The sequence below is a fragment of the Tursiops truncatus genome, chromosome 15 (genome assembly GCF_011762595.2).
Source record: "Tursiops truncatus isolate mTurTru1 chromosome 15, mTurTru1.mat.Y, whole genome shotgun sequence".
Taxonomy (NCBI): Eukaryota; Metazoa; Chordata; class Mammalia; order Artiodactyla; family Delphinidae; genus Tursiops; species Tursiops truncatus.
The window spans coordinates 55,082,823-55,107,602 of NC_047048.1; the positions used below are offsets into that span (position 1 = coordinate 55,082,823).

A 24,780-nucleotide genomic window follows, 5' to 3' on the forward strand; every position below is an offset into this window, starting at 1 on the left:
AATGTAAGGTAGATAGCTAGTGGGAAGCAGCCGCGTAGCACAGGGAGATCAACTTGGTGCTTTGTGACCGCCTGGAGGGGTGGGATAGGGAGGGTGGGAGGGAGGGAGACGCAAGAGGGAAGAGATATGGGAACATATGTATATGTATAACTGATTCACTTTGTTATAAAGCAGAAACTAACACACCATTGTAAAGCAATTATACTCTAATAAAGAAGTAAAAAAAAAAAAAAGAATCAACTGGCACTTTTGTCTGGGAGATGGATCCAAGTAGTTAGGTGGGGAGGGTAGAAACTGTTTCACCTCATAATCTCATGGTTTTTGGGTATGTGGCTTTGCTTGTTTTTACCACTGAGTAAGTCTAATTATTACAAATAGCTTTTCAAAAGTACAGCCCATTAGGTATAATGCCTTCTTTTTTTCTACCTCTTCTCACACCTTCTAAAACAACAAAGTCCCATTAACATCAAGTCTGATTTCTCACCCTTAAACAGGGCTACACAGCCTCCAAGTATCTGTAAACTCCCCCAGGCCCAGCTAGGGTATTTAATGAGAAGAGTAGAAACTTCAAAGTACCTTGTCTCTGTAAGCGACTCCTAAACTTGCACCCAAGCCCTAAATTTTCTCCAAAACATATTGTAAACATCAGTATGGAGAGTTCTCCTTGGGTGATCCACTGTCATAACCAAAAATATTGTTTAAAATCCCATTACATCCCATACCCAAAACATTCCTTCCAGTATAACTGCTGTTGACACCCTGACACCTAATCTTGTGCCTTCCTACTTCCTGATATCTCCCTAATGTTCCTTTCCTCCAGTTACCAAAAATGGAAAGCTACATAAATGGGTGCTGTGGACCTGGTGTAGAGCAACAGGGATTGGTGGGAACAGCTGTTCCTCAGTTCCAGCCAAACGTTAATCAGGTGGGAATGTGATGGCAGATCTTCCAATGATCCAAAATAGGCAATAAATTCAGACTGTTGGGAGAAATATTCTGGTTTTTAAAGCAACACAGGGACCAAAGAAAACAACTGCAGGTCACCTGTTGGCAACCCGCGAGTCAGCCAATCTGTTTCATTCTGGTCCATGCTCCCTCAGTCCAGTCTACACATCACTGTCAGATCAATTTACCAAATAACACTGCTCCTGACCACTAACTCCAGGCTCGAAATACTACCACTAAGTTTATGCTGTCATTCAACGTCCACAGTAACATAATGACTCCTCACCTTCCTCAACTCCCTTACACAACCTTTCACTTCAACCAATTAAGTCTGCTGCCCTCATATCTCAACCCCAACCAGCTACGTCCCTGCCAAGATGGCCTCTGTTCTACCCTCCTCCTCTACCCCATCAACGCCCACATCTGAAGCAGTAAACAAGCCCATCTTTGGGGAATATACCTTCCAACACCTGCTGACTACATGAATTAAGAGACTTCTCTGCTTAAAGCCAACAGATTTAACTTTCGAGAAGGAGTTTAAATCTCCTAACAGGCAAATCACATGGCCTTGTCTTGTTACACCTCCAGCCCCCAAATAACATTTTAAAGAAGTTCAGAGAGGCTAAGTCACGCTCTGAGGAGTCTTTCCGGGGTCTCGACGTCTTCACACCCAGGAAGGCCTCGGGGAAGTGGATTGGCGTAGGACCCCGCAACCAGCCCTGCGAGGGCTGCGGACGTGCGCAACCCCCGCGCTCTCCTTCCTGGGCCCCGGAGATACCACCCTCAACTGGACCCCAGAGCCATGTCCCCGGGACCCCGACCTCCTGAACCCTGCCGCGAGCTCCGCGGGGCCCAGCACCCGAGGACCCTTCCCGCAGACCAGGCCCGGGGCCGCCGACGGCCGCGCAGAAGATGGCAAGACGACCCCTCTGCGCGCGCCCCGCACGGACCTCCGGGGGACTCCGCTGCCCCGGCCGCGCCCAACCGATGCTGCCGCTACCTTTTCCTCGGGCGGTGCGTCCGGCTCGCGGGCCATCCTCTGCCTTAGCTCCGTCATGCTGGAAACACCAGCGCTTCGTCGCTGCGGCCGAGTGGCGCAGCCGCCGAGGCCGGCAGCTCAGCGCGGGCGCGCGCGGACTCTGCTCGGCCAGCCCCCCGTCGCCTAAGCAGCGCGCAGCTTCGCAGCGGCTCCCGACGCCACCGCAGCCCGGCCGCCAGCCCTGAAACTTGGCCCCGCCCGGTGCAGCCACCGCCCTTTCACCCGGGCAGAGCGCGACCAACCTCCTCCAGCCCAGCCCCACCAACTCCTTTTCTCGGGAGGGCCCCGAACAAGCGCGCACGCGCACCGCTGCCATCACAGCCCCGGAACTACACCAATGGCGCGAATCCGTCAGGGAGGCGGGGCGGGGGCGGGGGCGGGGGCGGGGCAAGCGGAGAGGATCGGAGAGGCGTGCATTGGATAGCAGCCTAAGAGGGCTGGAAAAGGCGTGCTTTTCTGAGGGGGACTACTCGATGGGAGCTCGGGAACTGGAGCCCGTGGTCTTAGAGATAACAGGTTGCTGGGGGCCATGGGCTGCAGCCCCGAGCCTCCAGCCGGCCTAGTGCTTGCTGCCTTCGGCTTTTTGTGTTCAATAGCCAGGGCTCTTCCCTCTCACTGATAAGTAGACGCTTGTTAGGCCCTGAGCGGAAAGGCCTGGGGAACGCACCTGTGTAAAAGGAGGAGATTACGTGATAAGGAAGTGAAAGCCAAACTTAAGTCTGCGTTGCTTTGCCAAGTTATCTTCTATTTAGTGAGCGTTAATTATGTGCTGGGCACTGAACTATGTAGTCTCTTTAATGCATCTCATTTAATCTGTACAACGCTTGGAAATGGATATGATTTTTATTTTACAGCTAGGGTCTTCCACGGTTATTCAGCTTTCTTTTCTCTCTTTTGGACTATTGAAGGACATTTTTGGACAGGAATGCTGCCTGCTTTGTTCACAGCCCAATCTCCTATGTACCTGACGCATCCCAAGTACCTATTTAATAGATTTAAAGTTTCTCCTGAAAGAAAATGATTTAACCAAGGTCTCACGGCTAGAAAGTGCCCACTAAGAATACGAACACAGATCTGTTACCAACGCACGCTTTAACATACTCCTGGCCTTCCTAAATTCATTGTTAATACCCGTGTTGCTCAGCATTGCCTTCAACAGTTCCTGTTCACTGCCTTTAAGTGATGTAAAACAAGTATAAGACAGGGCCCCTTCCCTTAAGCATATTGTAATTTAACAAGGAGAGAAATTTGCACACATAGGAGCTGCAATTTTGTGTTAGCAATTTTGACCTGAACTGTAAGGTTTGGGGAAAGTAGTGGGAATTCTGAAAAGGGTGTTATATTTTCTTGATTTCTATAAAAGTATATTCCCAAGTGCCTATAACACTCCTTCAAAGTGACAATAAAATAGGTATAGAGGAACACTGAACTCAGGGTATGCTTTGTTCCCTATTAACGCACAAATACTTGTTTTTTTTAGAGAAACAGACCACCCCCTTTAGGCCATAATTTATTTAGAGAAAGCTGTGCTCTTTTGTTTTATTTGTCTTTTGTTTTAATCTTATTTATAAAAGTAAATAACATGGGACTTCCCTGGTGGTCCAGTGGTTAAGACTCCAGCTCCCAATGCAGGGGACCTGGGTTCCATCCCTGGTGGGGAACTAGATCCCGCATGCATGCCGCAACTAAGAAGTCCACACGCTGCAACTATGAGCCTGCATGCTACAATGAAGATCCCGCGTGCCGCAACTAAGACCCGGCACAGCCAAAATAAATAAATAAATATTTTTTAAAAGTAAAAAATAACTTATTTTTAAAAAGTAAATAACATGCTGATGGTAATTTTAAAACTCTTTTAATCTGTTGGAGACTGTGTGACCACCATTTTGACTAATGTCAGTGATCACTTCTTGAAATAAAGACCAGACACTTCTTGGGTAAATTAAGCAAGGTTTATTATCTAAAGGATCTAGAAGGATGTCAACACCTTTAAGACAGGTGGAAGTGTTAGTAACCAGATTCTCACCTTTATGGAACATATTTGTGAAAGGTCACATCCGAGTAAGCATCACATCAGTCCTCCTGGAACCTCAGCTGTTTGCTTTGAAACACAGCCTAACTGGAGAACCAGTGCACGTAGATCAGAGTTTCAGAATGCACAGTATAATTACTAGGGTAGATAACTCCCTACAGTTTGGCCCGAACAAACTTCTTATCTGTCATACTCAGCCCTCCCAAGCTAATGGAGCTCAGACCAGGTACAATTCTGAAGTCGGTACTGTGGTAAACAGGGATCAGATATTCAGACCTCTGGAAGTCATGTTAACAGGTATTTAGGCAAGCTTTAGAGCTTCTCCCTCAACTGTAGGAAGAAATTAAAAGTAAAAAATTTCCCTCACCTCCAGCCCAAAGAAGAATTTTGTTCTTTTACATTACGTTACACCTCCTCCTCTACCCCTGATTTTGCCCTTCAATAGAAATACCTCATAATAATAGAATACTTCATAATAGCTCTTTCCTCTAGGGTCATTTCTTCCAGGCTTGTGACATATCTTGTATATGGTGATTCTTTTCATTGTACTCCTTCTATTGCACTCCTATACATATACTTAGTATATGTATAGGATTAGTATAGGTAACTAGCATGAGATTTTTAGTCCCCCAGAGTGTGCAGGCTGACTGCAAGCTCAGCATAAGTGGGCAGGTATTGCTATAATTATTATCATTCTGTAATAAAAACACCTCCCACCTTCTTGATAATTTGAAAACTGCATTGGTACAAGTGACAAGAAAATTCTTCAGTTCCCCGAATAGTGTTTTTCCTCTCTTAGAGGGGAAGAACTGTCAATAAATGAATTATTTAAACAATACATTTTTTAAAAAATTGTCCATAAACAAAAACAGACTTGATCTGCTCTTTTTCTTGTCCTTCATATTGCCTTTCTAGATCTTATCTTGACAAGTGTTCTCAGAAAGCTAAAACTTCTTATTCAGTTTAATGAGATGACATGCAAAATGGAATTGAGAATGGGCTAGGCAGAACTGTATAACATCTTAAAGTTTCAAAAATACAAATCCTGCATTCCCACAAACTTGTAGACCTATTAGATTATTACACAGTCCATTTAAACTATAATTTCAGTCTTCTCTCTGACAAAGCATAGGTCTTACTTTTTCAAACCAACAGTCTATATGGAGGTGCAGGTGGCTTTAAGCATAAATATTCATCAATTGATCACACATGCTGAAACAGTACTTTTCAGTCCTAATTATTTATTAGAATTACCTGGGGAGCTTCTAAAAATGCCAATGGATGGCCCATCCTAGACCAACTAAATAAGAATCTCTAGAGATGGAACCTAGAGGAAATAGGCTTGTTTCTTTCATTTTGTTAAGCTCTCCAGATGAGTCTAATGTGCAGCCAGGAATGAGACTCAGTTTAATATGTGATATCACCTTGTAAAGAAATTTGCCAGAAATTATATTAAATAGTTCACAGCATTTTTCTCTCCCAGCATGCATTAACATTTTCAGACCAACAATATATGTTTGATGAAGAAATTGTGGGAAATGCAGAAAAGCATAACGAAAAATATTAAGATCATTTGTGGTAGCATCAGCCATAGATAATTACTGTTAACATCCATATTATTGCCTTTTTATTCTATTTTCTGTGCACTTACACTCAGATATAATAATTTTAGAAAGTTGGGATACTATTGTTTATACTGTTTCATAACTCGACGTTTTAACATCAAATGCCCTTTGAGAACGGAACTTTTTTTTTTTTTTTTTTTTTTTGCGGTACGCGGGCCTCTCACTGTTCTGGCCTCTCCCGTTGTGGAGCACAGGCTCTGGACGCGCAGGCTCAGCGCCCATCGCTAACGCGTCTAGCCGCTCCACGGCATGTGGGATCTTCCCGGACCGGGGCACCCGTGTCCCCTGCATCAGCAGGCGGAGTCTCAACCACTGCGCCACCAGGGAAGCCCGAGAATGGTACTTGAAAAGCTTTATAGTATTCCATCTTACAGATTTACCATAATTTACCTAACAAAGACCATATTGTTAGACCTCAAGATTATTTCCAATTTCAGGGGAATTGTTAATAATTCTATAAGAAACATTCTTAAACATGCCTCATCGTGGTAAGTAACTCTGATTACTTCTTTGGGAAAAAAAAATCCTATAGATTGAATTTCTGTGTCAAAGACTAAATAAAAAATTCCAAGGATTTTCATACGTATTTCCAAATTCCCACTGGAAAAATTATACCAATTTATACTCTCATCTTCAAGTCATGAAAGTACTCACTTCCTTATATCCTTCCTAAGAAATGGGTGTTAACACAATTTTTATTAATTTGGTAGATTAAAATTTTATCTCCCTTCAATTTATGTTTCTTTGCTTATTAATATGCTAACCATTTTTCATACATTTACTAAGACTGGACCTTAGGCACTAGAAGCCAGGGACCTCTGGATTTTGTTTAGATACATAAAGTGCCCTTTTATTCAGTTTGAATTGGGTTCTCTGTTGTGGAAACAAAGTATATTAACCAACACAAGTTTTTAGGCACACTGAAGTTTTAAAACTTATGTAGTCATTCCTATGTTTTATGGGTTTTTTTTCCTTTTATGTTTAGAAGCCCACAGCAAGATCTCTTAAATATTTACCAAAATATTTTTCCATTTCTTATTGGGTTTACATTTATTTGAATTTTACTTATTTAATCTATCTGGAAATTATTTCAGTAAACAGTTATTAGGAAGAGTCTATAGCTTTACTTTTTCCTAGAAGTTTAACGAATTGTTTGGTCATAATTTAATTCATTCTTTTTCTCACTGATTGAAATAGCACCTTTACTAGTTGTTAGAGTAATCCTCTTAAAACCGAAATTGGGGACTTCCCTAGTGGCGCAGTGGTTAAGAATCCACCTGCCAATGCAGGGGACACGGGTTCGATCCCTGGCGGGGGAAGATCTCACATGCCGCGGAGCAACTAAGCCCGCACGCCACAACTACTGAGCCTGCATGCCACAACTACTGAAGTCTGCTCGCCTAGAGCCCGTGCTCCGCAACAAGAGAAGCCACTGTGATGAGCAGCCCGCGCACGGCAATGAAGAGTAGCCCCCACTCTCCGCAACTAGAGAAAGTCCGTGAGCAGCAACAAAGACCCAACACAGCCATAAATAAATAAATTAATTAATTAATTTTTAAAAAAACAAAACAGAAATTGTCTCATGCCAAAGACCCTTTGATAACTTTCCTTTTCACTTATAGAGGGTTTGTAAAGGGCTATAAGATCTCAGCCCTGACTCTCTTTGCAACCTCACCTTGCACCACTCTCCCCATTGTTCAGTGTGTTCTGGACACATCAGTCTTTGAGTCCTATTGTATGTCAATTACATCTCAATAAAACTGGGGAAAAATACTTATAAAAAAAGCTTTGAATTTTAAAACAAACTACTATCTGAACACTTTCTAAGCATGCTGTCCTTTTAAAACATGTTATTCTTTCAGCCTAGAATACTTTCTCCCACTCTCCAAACAGCTAGTTTCTCTGGTAACCTGCTACCTCCGCAGAAGGCCTTCCCTGACGACAGGTCATAGCCATTCTTAAGTCATGGGTGGAGTTTAATTGCCATTTAAAATACCTTCAAATCAACACTTCGATCTGGCATTAAACCAAAATGTTATTATGTAAGCAGAAAGCACAGAAACAGAGTAGTAGAGTATACATTCGTTATTAGTGAAGCAAATGTTTCTCACTGGAGGAATGAATACATTCCACATTTTGCAAAGGAACTGAGACACTAAAAGGACCTGGAGGGACTTCCCTGGTGGTGCAGTGGTTAAGAATCTGCCTGCCAATGCAGGGGACATGGGTTCGACCCCTGGTCTGGGATGATCCCACATGCTGCAGAGCAGCTAAGCCCGTGTGCCACAACTACTGAGCCTGTGCGTCACAACTACTGAAGCCCGCATGCCTAGAGCCCATGCTCTGCAACAAGAGAAGCCACTGCAATGAGAAGCCTGAGGACCGCAATGAAGAGTAGTCCAGCTCACCACAACTAGAGAAAGCCCGTGAGCGGCAACGAAGACCCAACGCAGCCATAAATAAATGAATAAATAAATAAATATTTTTTAAAATAAATAAAAGGACCTGGAAAGGAAAATACCTACAAATAGATGAAACCGTTGTGTTTTGATATAAAGATGTATGCAAAAGGATAGTTGATTATACATAAAGGAAGTGCTAGTATCAAAATTTACGAATGGGTGGCAGAGACTTGGAAGAAATTCCAGAGACAATAGAGGAGCACTCTTAAGAATGCTGCATCATCCACACCCTTGACGACAGAGTATGATATATGGAAAAACAGCAGTATCAGTAACTGAGTGAGAAACTGAATGTGAAGATATATTACGAGTGCTTTAACCAATATATATATAGTGTGTACATATTACGCACATGAATGATATATGATACAAATGTTTTTAAAAGTCTAAAAGTTCTTTTGATAATTACAAAATAGACATTCTAAATGATAAATCATATGATAGTTTGACATTTTATTTTCTTGTGCTACATAAAATGGGGCATCTTACAATTGAAGGTACCTTAAATTCAGTGCATAGATACACCTAATAAAAGCGCTAGAAGGAGGGGCTTCCCTGGTAGCGCAGTGGTTGAGAGTCCGCCTACCGATGCAGGAAACACGGGTTCGTGCCCGGATCCAGGAAGATCCCACATGCCGCGGAGCGGCTAGGCCCGTGAGCCATGGCTGCTGGGCCTGCGTGTCCGGAGCCTGTGCTCCGCAAAGGGAGAGGCCACAACGGTGAGAGGCCCGCGTACTGCAAAAAAATAAAATTGAAAAAAAAAAAGAAAGTTCTAGAGGGAGAGAATAGAGTAGAGAAAGGCAATTTTTGAAGCCATAATGGTTGACAATATTCTAGACTTGATGAAATACATGAATCTTCTGATTGAGGAATACAAAATTTCCTGAACAGGAAAAATAAAACTAAATCCACACCAAGATACACGGTAGAAAAACTAAAGAATTCTACAGACCAAGGTAAAATATTAGAAGCAACTAAAGAGAAATGCTGTAAACAAAGCAAAAAAGAAACAAAGGAGGGATATTTATAATAATAAGATTATTAATATATGAAGTGCTCCTTTTAATCAATAAGACAGTGGTCAAGAACTATATGAACGATATCCAACTTGCGCCAATCTTTTAATACACAAACTGAAATTTCCATATGAGCACAGATTTAAAAACGAGATTGCTAATATCTATAGAAAGAAAAATTAGGCGAAATGAGCATGCTCGTAGTTTTGGCTGAAATGTAAATTGCAATCTTTTAGAAGTCAATTTAGTAACATTAATCAAAATTTTAATGTGTATGCTCTTCGATCCAGCAATACTTCAAGGAGTTGCCCAAATTACAAGCACTTTTTAAGTTAGTTACATACGTAGGATATTATGCCATCTTTTTAAGAGGTGCTGATATAGAAAACATGTACCTGGCATAAAATTACACATGCTTTATTAAGTACTTTGCAAAAGGGTCTACGGTATAAAGTCATTTGTTTTTTTAAAAAAAGTATATTTGTAGAGAAAATAAAAAAGCTTAGAAAGTTGCATACGGTAAATGATACGAGTTTGGTGTGTATGTGGCGGAGGAGGTTTAAGAGCTGGTGGTCAAGACAACTCTTTAGGCTACAAGGCGGCTCTTTCTCCTAGCAGGCTGGATTTGCGTTTCACTTTCGAGGCCGGAAATTCCCTACCCCTCAAGAGGGAGATGAAGCACCACAAAGACGCAGTTCAACGACCCCCCCCACCCCCACTATAGGCCTGACCTTCACAGTCGGCCGGACTTTTCTAACGTCCGGTTCCGGAACGTGACAAAAAGGCGGGGATTCCCGCCGGTCGCCTATCAGCCGGCCCTCAGAAGGCGCAGCGCTCACGCCCCGTCCCCAGTCCGCACCCTCCAATAGATGTTAGGGGTGGGGCGGACTTCGTGCGGAGCGGGTACACGATTGGCTCTGTAGTCTCTCCGCCCAGGCAGCAGGCGGGGCAGCGTGGTGACGTCTCCGCGAGGGGCGCGGGGTCGTAGCGCGCGCTCGCAGACGCGGCAGTATTAAACTGCTGCAGGAGCGGCGGGCTGGTTGTGGGCTTCCTCCGTCTCAACCGTTCGTGAGTTATTTCCGTCGCTCGCTCTCATCGTCTGAAGCCTAAGCCGGCTATACCTTCCTCCTTTCTTCCGCCAGCAGCCGTGTCGTTGCGACTCCGCCACCATGTTCGAGGCGCGCCTGGTCCAGGGCTCCATCTTGAAGAAGGTGCTTGAGGCGCTTAAGGACCTCATCAACGAGGCCTGCTGGGACATCAGCTCGAGCGGCGTGAACCTGCAGAGCATGGACTCGTCCCATGTCTCTTTGGTGCAGCTCACCCTGCGCTCCGAGGGCTTCGACACGTACCGCTGCGACCGCAACTTGGCCATGGGCGTGAACCTCACCAGGTGAGCCCCTAAGCAGCGGATAGCCGGGCCCTGATCCACCTCCTCTGGCTCTTGGCGGGAGCGCCTCCGGGCCGGGCCCTCATTGGCTGGAGTGGGCCATCTGCGCCTTCTCATTGGCCTGCGGCACTAGTGGGGCGGGACCCAAGCGAAACGCGCGGTTCGGAAAGCCCGCGCTAGCTGCAGCGCGAACCGGCTCTTTCCGCGCCAAAGTCACAAAGCGGGTGGTGGCGGGAAAATGACGGACTTCTTTGAGGTGCCAGGAAAAGACTGTTGCAGAGCTCTTTGGTCATTAAGGGCAGGCGGCCTTGGATGAGAAACCTTGGTCCTGATTGACTTTAACTGCTTTATAATGTGTCCTAGTTCATTCGCCCTAACGAGCGACAAGAGTATTTCTTTTACTACAGAGTTGCGCTGAGCACCCCAAGATCCCGGTTTGAGGAAGATTTATACCAGGGCAATGCTTTCAACTTTTGACCACTACCTGTCTAGTACATACACATGTTTAAATCTTAAAGCTTGTGAGAAATATTTACCCCTACTACATACAGTGTGTTTTAACTGGTTTATTAAATCGTTTTTAAAGATCGTTGTCCCAATAATTAACTTCACCCACCAAAGGGATTTGCAGTTCATAAAATACTGCTGTTTTATTTATATCCAGAAGTGAAATTGCTCTTGGTGGGGGGGGGCTGTTTAGTTTAAGTATAAATACTACCAGATTGCATTCCAAATGGCTGGACCGGCTTACACATCCTAACTCACCAATTCGGCAGATGGTCTAATGGTTAAAAGTGGTACCTCCTGGTTTTAATTTGTTGATTTTAAACGCTTTGTTCTTCTGTGTTCTAGCATGTCCAAAATACTGAAATGTGCTGGCAATGAAGACATCATTACACTAAGGGCTGAAGATAATGCGGACACCTTGGCACTTGTATTTGAAGCTCCAAGTAAGTCGCACCCTTCTACTGACTTATGCTAGAAGAAATTAAAATGTAGTGTCAGTATTTCCCAAGGCTGAGAGAAATTTAAGATAATGTTTGTGATGGCTGTAAAATATACCTGACATCTGTAAACTTACATGTTCTTCTTCAACATTTGGTTTCTTTTGGTAGATCAAGAAAAGGTTTCAGACTATGAAATGAAGTTAATGGATTTAGATGTTGAACAACTTGGAATTCCAGTGAGTATCAAAGTTTCTGATTGAGCATACTGTACAGTCTTGAAAGTTACATAAGATATATTAATATAATAATTTAAAGCCTATTTCCTAACAACTTTTTCTGTATATCTGCTCATGCATGTTCCAGAGTCGGGTGTTTAAGACTGACATATTTGTCATTTTATTAAGTTATGGAGTTCTACAGTGGCTCATTGGTTTGAATTTATTTCTGCCGAGTGAATATTTACATTAACCTCTGCATCTTTTTTTAAATTATTATTCCTAGAGTGCTTGATTTTTTTTTGGTTTTTTTGTAGATCTTTATTTTTTTAATTTATTTTTGGCTGTGTTGGGTCTTCATTGCTGCATGTGGGCTTTTCTCTAGCTGGGGAGGGGGGCGCTACTCTTCATTGCGGTGCGCAGGCTTCTCATTGAGGCGGCTTCTCTTGTGGAGCATGGGCTCTAGGTGTGCAGGCTTCAGTAGTTGTGGTACTCGGGTTCAGTAGTTGTGGCTCATGGGCTCTAGAGTGCAGGCTCAGTAGTTGTGGTGCACGGGCTTAGTTGCTCCACGGCATGTGGGATCTTCCCGGACCAGGGCTTGAACCTGTGTCCCCTGCATTGGCAGGCAGATCTTAACCACTGTGCCACCAGAGAAACCCGAGTGCTTGATTTTTATTGAGAGAAGATCTTAAAGCCATTTTAGCAGAAATTCATTATGGTTAGGTTTATCAACATCAAAAGTGAGAGGAGGTGTTCGGATGTTTAAAATGCCTAACATCATATTCTCTTGTTTTGGAAAGCAGACCTGTTTGCGCCATCATCACTGTATGCCATACCCTAATGGCCTCTTGATTTAGCCCTACTGTAGGGTGATTAGGTGGAGGCTCTTGTTCCCGGGATAGTGCATTTACTGTTAAAAGTTTAAGCTCTAATTTGTTTTCTTAGTATGGTTATTCTTACAGCATACTTGTTTTATATCTGCATTTATTTTTTGAGTGGTTAGAGTGTTAAGAAATTACACAATGAGTGATATTTCAAAGTAATCAGAAAATCTTGAATTCTGAGTTCTTGTTTAGATGCTGAGTCTTCAGAAAGTGAGGGTGCCAAATCTTTTATTTCCATGACATTTAAATTTCTCTGTTTTGGGGCTTCCCTGGTGGCGCAGTGGTTCAGAGTCTGCCTGCCGATGCAGGGGACGTGGGTTCGTGCCCCGGTCCGGGAGGATCCCGCATGCCGCGGAGCGGCTGGGCCTGTGAGCCACAGCCGCTGAGCCTGCACATCTGGAGCCTGTGCTCCGCAGCGGGAGGGGCCACAGCAGTGAGAGGCCCGCGTACCGCAAAAAAAAAAAAAAAAAAAAAAAAATTCTTTGTTTTACAGGAACAAGAGTACAGCTGTGTAGTAAAGATGCCTTCTGGTGAATTTGCACGTATATGCCGAGATCTCAGTCATATTGGAGATGCTGTTGTAATTTCCTGTGCAAAAGATGGAGTGAAATTTTCTGCAAGTGGAGAACTTGGAAATGGAAATATTAAGTTGTCACAAACGAGTAATGTTGATAAAGAAGAGGAGGCTGTAAGTAGTTTTTAAGTAAACAAAATACCTTGAAGAAGAATATTAGGTTATATCTTAGTCTGCTAAGGCTTCTATAACAAAATACCATAGACTGAGTGGCTTCTAAACAACGGAAGTTTATTATTCACAGTTTTGGAGACTCGGAAGCTGGCAGATTTGTTGTCTGACGAGGGCCTGCTTCTTGGTTCACAGACAGCAGCCTTCTTACCTGGTGGAAAGGGAAAGGGAGTTCTCTGGGGTCTCTTTTATAAGGGCATTAATCCCATTCATGAGGGCTCTGCCTTCCTAACACTAAGCACCTCCCAAAGGCCCCACCTCCAATACCACCATATTGTGAATTTGGCTTTAACGTGAATTGGGGTGGTGGGGGGGCCACAAACATTCAGTCTTTAGCAAGGTAATTGCTAAAATTAAAGAAAGCTCTAAAGAAAAACAGACAGAATTTGCATTTCCAAGTAACTAATATGTGAGAATTGAAACTTTTGAAATCTTCAAGTGATCTTGTAGATGCCATCTAACTTAAATTTGCGAGAAGGGAATGCAAATTTAGTGCAACCTTTATAAACTGTAGAACAATGGGTTTGTGTATCAAACCCACACATACTCTTAAGGATAGGCTTGGGAGGCTAGCTTTAGCTTTCTGGAGGTACTTACTATGTTTTTACCAAATAATTGAGCAACCCAGTAGGATCTAGTTGGGGGTAAAATCTAGCTGTTGTGTAATCCTTATATTAACTTTTAAATAAACAGTTTAAAAATACATATATTAGTAACAAATATATATTAGTAACAAAACTCCAGGGGCTGATTCTTTTCTCCTAAATTACATTTCACTCCCCTGCCAATCTTGATTTTTGTTCTTCTCTCAAATGTTACTTAACCCATAGGGAATTTTCTGGCGGTCCAGTGGTTAGGACTCCGCACTTTCACTGACAAGGGTGTGGGTTCGATCCCTCATCAGGGAACTAACATCCCTAAAGCCGTGCAGCTAGAAATTTTTAAAAAAAGAAAAAATTCACTCATAAATATTTTAATTTATTCGTAGTGTAAACATTTTATGACATCTAAGAAAATTATATTAAGGAATTTTTCAGTGTTCCTACTTCCTTGGTTATTTCAGTTTGTTTGAATCAAGATTTTAATAAGGTCCGTACATTACAGTTCATTGAGATACGCTCCTTAAATTTCTTTTAGTCCATTGGTTCTCTCTTCAATTTCGTTTTCCCTCTATTACAATTTTATTTGTTGAAGAAACTAAGTCATTTGTCAATGTATATTAGAAATGAATGAGTTGCAGCTTTCTTGATGTTTTTCAGTATGATGAATCTTTTTGTTTTCTCCCTAAGGTTACCATAGACATGAATGAACCAGTTCAGCTAACTTTTGCACTGAGGTACCTGAACTTCTTTACAAAAGCCACTCCACTCTCTCCTACAGTAACACTCAGTATGTCTGCAGATGTACCCCTTGGTAAGATAATAAACTTGTTGAATCTTGTTTTGTAGGTAGTGTATGTGGTACTTCTCAGTAATTAATTATATTCCTGTTTTCTTTCAGTCGTAGAGTATAAAATTGCTGATATGGGACATTTAAAGTACTATTTGGCTCCCAAGATCGAGGATGAAGAAGGATCTTAGACATTCTTAAAATTCAAGGAAATAAAACTAAGCTCTTTGAGAACTGCTTCTGAGATGCTAGCACATACTTAAGTCTGTTTTGTCTTTGTACCTCTGAGTACATATGTAGATATTGTTTTCTGTAAATAACTTTTTCTTTTCTCCATTCTCTACAGTTTGTTCAAAAAGTAAAGTCCAAAGTCAAATCTGGTCTTGTTAACTGAGTAACAACTTTGCCTTACCTAGGAATACTCCTTATAATTTTTATAAACAAAAGGGTTTTGACTCTAAATGCAGTTTTAAGTATTGTTTTCAATTTAAATAAAAATTTGAATTTCAAACATCACAGGACAGTGCCTTCATTTGGACCACGATGGTTGCAAGTATCCTAGAGAATTCACAATTCAAGCAGCTCATGTAAATGAGCTTATTGTTTCAGTCTAGAGCAGGTTGATATGACATTAGATACAGTGATAAAAAGTATTCCAGATACAGCAGGTGACACAGTATTTTGGGGGATTTATTTGCCAAACTTGGTATTCTGACTTGAGCTCAAGAAATGAAAAGGGGAGAGTAGAACAAATATATAATATTTTGTCATTTTTGCTTGCATTTACAGAAGCTTAATGTACCCAGAGTTCTGTCAGCTTTATAAGACTAGCATTGTTACAGGGCAGTGTTTCATTAGCCTAGGGAGCCTTGTACAGGAGTCTTGGAAGTTTTAGTAGATCTGATAGGTCCCAAGGAGTATGTTTGTGCAAAAATAATTTCTCTAGCGTAAGTAGCCTTTTGTGGGGACTTATTCCCTTAAAGGATGAAGGTGGCTTAATTCCATGGATGTTGGATTCAACCAAGAAAGTGAAAAAGGCCCAGCAGTAATTGTGCTACAAGGTCACAAGTTGGCATGCTGCATATTGAGAATTCCTTTATTGTAGTCCTCTTTTTCCGGTGTATTTTGTGTTTGGTGGATTAAATGACAGATTTCTGTCGTACTTGCAGTGACGGTAGAACTCACTGTATCCAGTAGGTAACTATTCATTACCTTTCTGTGTGCCTGGGGTTGGGGAAGGACATTGGCTGCAAAGGGGCCTGATGGAAATTTCTGGAGTGATGAAAATATTTTATCTACATTGTGATGATGGCTCCAAGACTATATGTATCTGTCAAAACTAATCCAATTGTACTTTATCATATGTAAATTATACTTAATAAAGCTCGACATTTTAAAAAGTTTCACGTGTTGCAAAATGTCCCTTGTGGCCAGACCTCTTGCCGGGGTAAGGCCTGAAGACGAGGAGCGGGGAAACTGAAGCGCAAGAATGTGGGGCTACTCGAGAGTTGCGGGTGGGGTACAGGGCGGCAGAGACTGCGGCGCGGCCCGGGAAGGCAGCCTTCCCTGGGCATAGGGAGACCTGACAGCCCCGGCCTTCAGGGAGCTTCGCCGGCTCGGCTTCCGCCTCTCGAGGCGCCACTGAACTCCCTACACTACCCTAGGGGCCGGAAAGAAACACGTAGCCGGCTAGCCCTGGACCTGTGACCCACGCAGCCCGGTTAGCTAGGCACTCGCCCGCCGCGGCGGAGGTGGTCGGCAGCCAGCCCAGCCCACAGCGCCTCTCGAAACCCCACGGGGCCCTAGCACACCGGGCACACGCCCGAAACCGGACGGAGAGTGGAACGAGGAGGCGTCGCTCCCGGTGACGCCACGTCCGGCGCGCTGCCTTGCGACACGCCATTTCCGGCTCCCAGCTGGTCTGGGGCGGGGACGGAGTGGTGGGGCGTACTGTGAGGTCTCTGGCTCACCAGCTGCGAACCGTGAGCTAGCTGTCTGCGCAAGGGCTGCCGGGCCCGGGCTCCGGTAAGGCGTTCGTGCGGCGGGGCGGGAGCGGAAGAGCTCGACTCACGTTCGCGGCGCGGCCCAGACTGCGCTATCTGCCGAAATCAAGCCCCGAGTCCTCGGTGTGGAGCGTTCGTCCTCCTGGGGCACGGCTGGCCTTTCTCCAGAAACTGGACTTTGTTTTCCTTCTAAAATCATGTTGGTCCTTATTTCTCTTGTTGGCTCGCTCTGGAGGCGGGCAGGGAAGTAGTGTGTAGAGGCTCGTAGTGCAAGGCACTGTGCTAAGTGCTTTGCTGATGCTTTCAAAATTCTTGCAACATTCAAGTGCTGAGGATATTTTGGGGTTGCGGTGAGGCTGGTAGAAAAGCCTGTTGGGAACTTGGGCTGGTACCCGGAAAACATTGATTTACGTTTTTCCTTTCCCCTCTTTTAGAATTATTGCTCTTTGCTACCAATAAGCATTCGTCTCCCCTCTCCTGCACGCCGTGCGCTTTTTTATGTTTTGATGCGGTGTATGAAGTTAATGTCAGAGTATGTAAACTATTTTTTTAAGACTAATACAAATCAGAGGTGATTAAATGCTCTCAAACCGCCCATTATTGGTAGTTTGGACTTTAAGTTTTATAGAATTAAATTTAGATTATCGTGTAGTCGGGATCGCAACACCTAAAATCATAGTATTTGACGGAATTTGATCTAACCCTTTTAGAAAAGCATGTAAGTAAGCATACTCTTATTTTTTTAATACTTGATTTCTGCTCCAGTATATAATTACTAAAAAGGGACATGAACATTTAGCACCAATTCCTTTATAATGCTAGTTAGTTTAGGTTGACTGTGGGCCACTTAAAACAGCTCATTAATATTCAGTATTAAGTATATATAAAGCACTTAAAACAGTACCCGTCACTTAATACTAGGTAATTGTTAACTGCCATTATAATGATGATGATTATTTGCAAAATGTCATACCAGAGGAAGGCCGGTCTTTATGTTTTTTTTTTTATGTTGCCCTATTGAAATACTTAATTTTCTTTTTTTAAAGATATGTTTCACTTTTAGAAATCAAATAGTTTCATGATTAAAATAGATTTACTTGTTTCATTCGCATAACTTTGTGATTTTATGGAGGAAAAGTACACAAATTACAAATGTTTTTTCAATTTAAATGTCATTGTTTTTAAATCTTATCTACTGTGTTTAAACTGGTGACATAATAACCGTGATCTCATTACTATAGTCAGCTTTGACTATTTTGAACAAAAACCAGGTATTTATTCAGGGTTTTTTTAAATTTGTTTTTAATGTAGCTGTAGAAGTAACCTGGAAAGTGCAATCGCTGCTTTCAGTGCTTGGGGTGGAGCAGAGAGGCAGGCAAATCAGAGGACACTGGTACAACACTGGTAGCCAGTAGCTTATCCAAATTTACAACAAGAAGTTTTACAGATCTTTTGTATTAAAAGGATGATATCTATCAGAGGGAAATAGGCAAAATGCTGATGTGAATGTATTCCATTTCCCACCCTCTCTCCTCTCTCCCTGACAAATAAGAGAATCCTTGAGTATATGCTCCTCTTGCTTTTTCTGGAAGCAGGGACGGAGGACAGGCAATACTATACTATGGCAGAATGGTTGAAATGTCAGATGGACTTGGATTTAAGTCACCACCCTTTCACCTACTCGCCGTGTGACTTTGGAAAAATTAGGAGGCAGAGAAACATTGGTGGCAACATAAACATGAGGTCTGGTTCTTGGCAAATGTCTTGATTCTTATTCTACCAGGACAAACCATAGTAGATGCATAATGAGAATGCTTTCACTTGTCAAAGGAATATCAGGTTCTAAGAGCAATGGAGCCTAAATTGCCAGTTGCTAGTATGACATTGCAGCCCAGAACTCCAATACGTATAACAAACACATTGTTGTAGCCTGCAGACAATAATACTTTTCTTTGTTTTCAGACTGTAGCTGTGTCAGCGTGTTATGATGCCGTCTCGTACCAACCTGGCTACTGGAATCCCCAGTAGTAAAGTGAAATACTCAAGGCTCTCCAGTACAGACGATGGCTACATTGACCTTCAGGTAAATGCAGAAGGGACCTGATGAGATTGGCTGGCTCTGTTTCTGCTGAGTTAGCAGGGAAACCTTCCAGGTAGAGGTTTTGCTCACTGTCCCTAGATATTAGAGGGAGCAGCAGGAAAGAAACTCTGCTCTGAGATTTTCAGCCATAGCCTGCAGAAGGAAGGACCTTGGCAGAGCAGTTTCGAACCAATATAAATATTGTCTAAGAAATTTTAGTTGTAATGCCAGAGTTCAGTAGTTGCAAATTCTATTTAGTTAATCTGGAAATAATCAGATTGTCTTTTGTTAAGTAGAATCAGTTTGTTTACACTTCAGTCAAGACCAGTTCATCTTTTAAGGGAGAAACTAACTGCTAAAGCCAACAGATTGTGGGAATCTTCCTTCTTTCCTGATGTCATGAGATCCAATTTATTAAAGATATTCTTTGTGACAAACAATAAGTAAAACAGAGAATATTTATTAAGTTTGTGTCCTACCCTGATCATTGTTTATAAAATAGTTAATGGTGTAGCATCTCCTTTTACCCACTTCCCTTTAGGTGGAACCAGGACCGAAGAGGAAGTGGCAGGAACCCATCCTTTTAAATATAAACAAATCAATTATTCTTTGTACTTTTTGGACCCACACTTGAAGGAGAGAGTTTTGGGGGTTTTTTTGTTTTGTTTTTAAGTGCGTCTGGAAAGCTTCCAGTCGGTTAGGTCAGACACAACCATGAGCCAAACCTTAGGAATTTGTTTCTGAATCTTAACCTTGAATTGAACTTGTTAATAAGGCAGGTTATTTGCCTTGTGGGGCAGGCAACTAATGCTTTAGGAATAGTTGTTTTTTTTTTTTTTTAATTTTTTGCGGTACGTGGGCCTCTCACTGTTGTGGCCTCTCCTGTCGCGGAGCACAGGCTCTGGACGCGCAGGCTCAGCGGCCATGGCTCACGGGCCCAGCAGCTCTGCGGCATGTGGGATCTTACCAGACCGGGGCACGAACCCGTGTCCCCTGCATTGGTAGGCGGACTCTCAACCACTGCACCACCAGGGAAGCCCGAAAAAGTTTTTTTTTAAACCTTTGACTATATGCCAGCTTAACTTTGAATGCCAGAAATCACTTATTTCCTTTCTTATTTTCCAGAGCATGATGTACACTCTTAATCCCTGTAGATTAGTACAGCCTTCCATGTGCCAAGACATGTTTATTAAAAACATGTCTAATCAATGAATGACCGTAAAGTATCTTTTGTTTTTGTAAGAAAATAATTTTTTTACGGTACAGTGAATGGTCTGTGGAATGAGACTAAAACGAGAAAGAATAACATTCTGGGACTCCCTCCCTCAACTTACTGTTAGAGCAATAACTAGACCTTCATCTCCTGCCAGTCCTTTTTCCTTTCTCTCCCAGAGCTGCATTGGGTAGTAGGACTTACTTCAGGACACACCAAGATTGGTTCCTCTTATCCTCTCTGCTTTAAAGTGTCTGAGCCCTGGTGTATTCATAATGCTCTTCCTTGTCTGTTTTTGTTTCTCTTTCAGTTTAAGAAAAGCCCTCCTAAGATTCCATATAAGGCCATTGCGCTTGCTACGGTGCTGTTTTTGATTGGTGCCTTCCTCATTATCATAGGCTCCCTCCTGCTGGCAGGCTATATCAGCAAAGGGGTAAGCTGAGGGGCTTGTGGGATTGCCATGAGATGTTTAAAATGTGAGCCAGGACTCACATTTTTATATTCAGTATATTCCAGCAGAAAGGAGAAAAGGGTTTCTTTTTTTAGATTTTGTTCTCAGATAACAAGACATATTTCTTCCTTTGAGCTTCAACAAACTTCTCCCACAGTTCCTATGAGGTGGGTGTAGCAGGTAGGCAAATTTTCCCTCTGAGATGTTGGGCAGTTTTCCCACCATCTTAGTTTGGAACAGCAAAACTGAGCCTAGCGTTGAGGATTTCTGACTGATAAAGGCTATAACTGGAGTAGAATGCTGTTATTATAACTTTGCAGTTATACTGCTGTACTTAGTGTTTGGGGAGAAGCAGTGAGGCTTATATAGGCCTGGGGCCACTGACCAAGCCAGGACTTTTGGCTCATGGATCAGATCTTTCTTAAATTGGATTTGGTTGGAGTTCCTATTGAGCTTCAGTGTGCTACCTTAGTAACCTAAAGTAGTTTTTGGTGGTTCTTTCTTTTGGATTGTATACAGATGCTTATACACAGCGTCTAAATTGTTCTAAAGTAATACTGACCATAGTTCACATCTGTTCTTCAACACACACCAGGCCAGGGGATGATGGTCACATTGGTCTACAGAAGGAACAAAGCCAAGAGCTAAAACTCTGGGCATTATCCTTGGAACTGGGAATATTAAACACTGTCACAATAAAATGGCTACATTTGGCTTTTGAGACCTGTATCCAAGTTGTCTCAGGTCCTAAACTATTATGTGGCCACCAGAGGCATACTTGATGCCATCTAAATTTGAACATCTAACTTCAGGACTGTGCCTTCAGTTAACTTTCATTGCAGCATGCATTGTTAATCCCAGGGGTATAGTCAAGGTTCTATTAATGATGTGAAAATTTAGAGTGGAGGTGAGATCCACATGCAACAAATATCACTTCACCTTGTGTGGTTTGTAAAAGACTACTTTATAAATAAGGATAAAGGTGTTAATTAAGAAAATCACCCATAGATTGTTTTGGTTTTTAGTTTGGGGTTTTTTTCACTATTATTGCAGACATTTCAAACAAAACAGAAGTAGATGGAATAATATGAACCCCCACCATGTATCCACAACTAGGCATCAACATTTATGAATGTTTTGTTTCATCTATCCCCAACTTTTTTTCCTGTATACTAAAGCAAATACCAGATTTACATTTGCTTGTAAATCTGTAAGTGTGCATCTCTAACAGTTTTTACATTAATCTAGGGGTGTTGTCTTGATACCATTGACCTGTTTTTCTATTCCTCATATTTCTTGCATGCTGTTAGATTTAGGGACTTGCTTAGATTTAGTTCTACTTTAGCTTTGTTTCAGAAAGAATATTTCATAGGGGTGTTGTGTATTTGCTATTGCACATGGGTTCTCAAACTTCAGCATCTATCAGAATCACTTGGCAGACCTGTTAACACACAGGTTCCTTGACCCTGCTCCCAGAGATTCCAGTTTTGTAGGTCTAGGGTGAGGTGTGAGAATTTGCATTTCTAACAAGTTCCCCGGTGATGCTGGTGTTCCATGGACCACATTTTGAGAACCATTGCTATAGCATTACATTAGGAGGCACAAAATGGTTGTCCTAATTTTTAGTTGATATTAAGATTGATTACTGGGTTCAAGTGTCTTCAGCCTAATTCATTTATTATAAAATGAATTACCCTTTTCACTAAGGAATCCAGCTCTATCATTTTCCACGTTTGTCAGCGAAAATTCTTCTGGAACTTTCTCAAAACCATTATTTGGTTACCCTGAAATACAATAGTATAGTGAAGGTAGGAAAAATGTTTGATTATTTCTCTTTAATTATCAAATTTTTATAAAAATACACCTAGCAACCTCAAAAGGTAACCAAAGAATTGTTAGTATCACTGTAAGCTTATCATCTTTTTACATATTTGTGCTTCAGTCAACTGTAGTCTATATTCTTTTTAACATATAAATTGTCCCATATTTGGTCAATAGGAGCCTCTGCAGGTTACTCCTGTCTTTTTTTCTTTTTTTTAAAAAAATATTTCTTTCTTTCTTTATTTGGTTGTGCTGGGTCTTAGTTGTGGCAGGTGGGCTCCTTAGTTGTGGCAGTTCATTGCATCATGCATGTGGGATCTAGTTCCCTGACCAGGGATCAAACCCAGGTCCCCTGCATTAGGAGCGTGGAGTGTTAACCACTCTGCCACCAGGGAAGCCCCCTACTCCTGTCTTTTAAAGCTGACCTAGGTGAGCCTTTGATAGCTTTCTTGTTTTCTGGCTCAGCAAGTTATCCCAGGCCCATCTGTACATTCCCTGCCCCCTCAACTCATAAACAGCAATTTCTCTAAGGAGCTCTGGTTTCTTTATGGGAAGTAGATATCTATGGTTGAACATGGATAATTTCTTTATAATTTTTAGTACTTTGTAGTTTTTCTGCAATTGATAAGGAGGCAAAGAGATGTAAATCTTTTGCCTTGGTAGTGTATTACCAAAATAAAGTGCTCTGAAAAGTATATGATAACTGATCCATGGATTGGACCCATGGCTTTATTTTATTTTAAAATTTATAACTTGCATGGTACTGATGTGTTTGCCTCCTTCTGCCACCAGGGGGCAGACCGGGCCGTTCCCGTCCTGATCATTGGCATCCTGGTGTTCCTGCCAGGATTTTACCACCTGCGCATCGCCTACTACGCATCCAAAGGCTACCGGGGATACTCCTACGATGACATTCCAGACTTTGATGACTAGCACACACCTCAGCCCTGAAGAAAAGAGTGATAGATGGGACTGAGCCCAGCTTTAAGACATTGAGCAGACACTATGGCTAAGGGCTAAGGAGTTCTGCGATTTGCAGATGTTTAACAAAACAGTGGCCAGATTTTATGGGTCCATCCTAAAGATGTTAACTGAGCTTATAGCTATCCATGTCATCAGGACAGTCTCTATTTTTCATCTCCTGGCCCTGGCAAAAGCTCCTGACAAGTTTTTCCACATGAATATGTATCATGAAAAGTAGCAATGTTAATTGTATGGGAAAGTGGGAGGTTATTCTGTAGTGGAATGTGTTGCTGCCACCACCCTTTTTAGAGTTGAGCATTCTTTTAAATAGTCCTCATTGTTAATATGTTCTTGTGGCAAATGGAAGAACGCAGTATGTCAGATTTCTTATTACTAAGTAATTTATTTTGAAAATACGTAAGTGTCTTATCCCCATACTCTAACTTTGTGTTCTAGTGTAAAACCGTGGTAAAATCAAGTATCAGTGTGGTGCATCTCTAATATTTTTTACTTGCTTTCTTATTGACAGCAACTAGGAATTTTTTAAACCTCAGCAAATTTTCAAACTGTAAACACATTCTCTGTTCACCAGTCCTTGGCCAGCTCTGATCTGGTTCACTGACAGGTTGGCCAGCATATAATTTGGATCATTCTGTCCTTTGTAAATCTAGATGTTCTGTATATCATACCTTTAAGGACGAGACTTTTGGCTGTTTCCTAAGGAAAAAATGTAGATAAGTGGTTATTATTTATAGTTTTTAACCCTGTTGTTAGCACCTCGTATTATGATGTCATTCTGCTGAAGATTGTAAGAACTGGCCTGGATCTGTAGAGGACAAGACTGCCTTAGTTTGATTCTGTTTCCTAGCTTGCAAAAAGTGGCTTGTATTCAAAAGAAATTAAAATGTCAAAATCTAAATCCTAGACTTAAAAGATAACTTTAAACCTATTTTAGAAAACATTTTAGTGATTATATGATATCTTTGATCCCAATACCTAGGACTACCTTCATTTTTAGATAACTGGCATTGTGCATTAGACTGTTTTCCAGTCATTCTTTTACTCTGAAGTTATGGACTTGGATGATTAGAAGCCTGCAAGTGCCATTAGCTGAGATTTGGAGGGCCGTGGGTAGAGCAAGGTTATTGGGGAAGATGACTTCAACTTTGGATGTATTAAATTTAGATGTCTACTTGACATCCAAGTGGAGATGTTGAGTAGGCAATTGCAATGTGCAGTTTGGAGTTCAGGAAGGGAGTCTATGCTATAGTTAGAAATTTGGGAGTCAGTGTTGGGGCAATATCTAAGGGCTGTGGGGCTGGATGAGATTACCCACGGAGTGAGTACAAATGGGAAAAAAAGCTAGGCTAGGACTCAGGAAGTGAGAGACAAAGAGAGGGTGATCGGAAGCAGCCTTCAAGGATAGGTACATTTGGTAATGGGAGGGTTGGCTGGGGAGTCCGGTAGTCTAATTAAAGTTCTTGGGCCTTGACAGTGAAGATGTGAGGAAATATATAAAGCTTTATCCTGGCCAGTGTTTGCAAAGCAAAGCTAAGACCAGAA

At 42.1% G+C, this 24,780-nt stretch overlaps 3 protein-coding genes across 4 annotated transcripts in view; 2 read left to right on the forward strand and 1 right to left on the reverse strand.

Moving 5' to 3' along the window:
• CDS2 (CDP-diacylglycerol synthase 2) overlaps positions 1–2,240 on the reverse strand; it is a 63,481-nt gene extending 61,241 nt beyond the window's left edge. Inside the window, exon 1 of the mRNA XM_019941467.3 lies at positions 1,946–2,240. Coding sequence (XP_019797026.1) covers positions 1,946–2,002 — 57 coding nt within the window. The 5' untranslated portion in view covers positions 2,003–2,240. The remainder of the gene's footprint in view (positions 1–1,945) is intronic.
• Positions 2,241–10,102: 7,862 nt separating this feature from the next.
• Positions 10,103–16,089, forward strand: PCNA (proliferating cell nuclear antigen). Its single transcript, XM_033839387.2, has 6 exons — positions 10,103–10,509; positions 11,359–11,456; positions 11,622–11,689; positions 13,046–13,240; positions 14,587–14,710; positions 14,798–16,089. The coding sequence occupies exons 1-6, from the start codon at positions 10,289–10,291 to the stop codon at positions 14,875–14,877; spliced, it is 786 nt and encodes a 261-aa protein (XP_033695278.1). The 5' UTR covers positions 10,103–10,288; the 3' UTR covers positions 14,878–16,089.
• Positions 16,090–16,562: 473 nt separating this feature from the next.
• TMEM230 (transmembrane protein 230) lies at positions 16,563–24,136 on the forward strand. 2 transcript variants are annotated; one of them, XM_019941471.3, is made up of 4 exons: positions 16,563–16,711; positions 18,652–18,772; positions 20,293–20,415; positions 23,047–24,136. In XM_019941471.3, the coding sequence occupies exons 2-4, from the start codon at positions 18,674–18,676 to the stop codon at positions 23,185–23,187; spliced, it is 363 nt and encodes a 120-aa protein (XP_019797030.1). In that variant the 5' UTR covers positions 16,563–16,711; positions 18,652–18,673; the 3' UTR covers positions 23,188–24,136. The 2 variants fall into 2 exon arrangements, with proteins under 2 accessions (XP_019797030.1, XP_019797031.1); XM_019941472.3 differs by lacking the exon at positions 16,563–16,711 and adding an exon at positions 16,734–16,888.
• Positions 24,137–24,780: the final 644 nt, after the last annotated feature.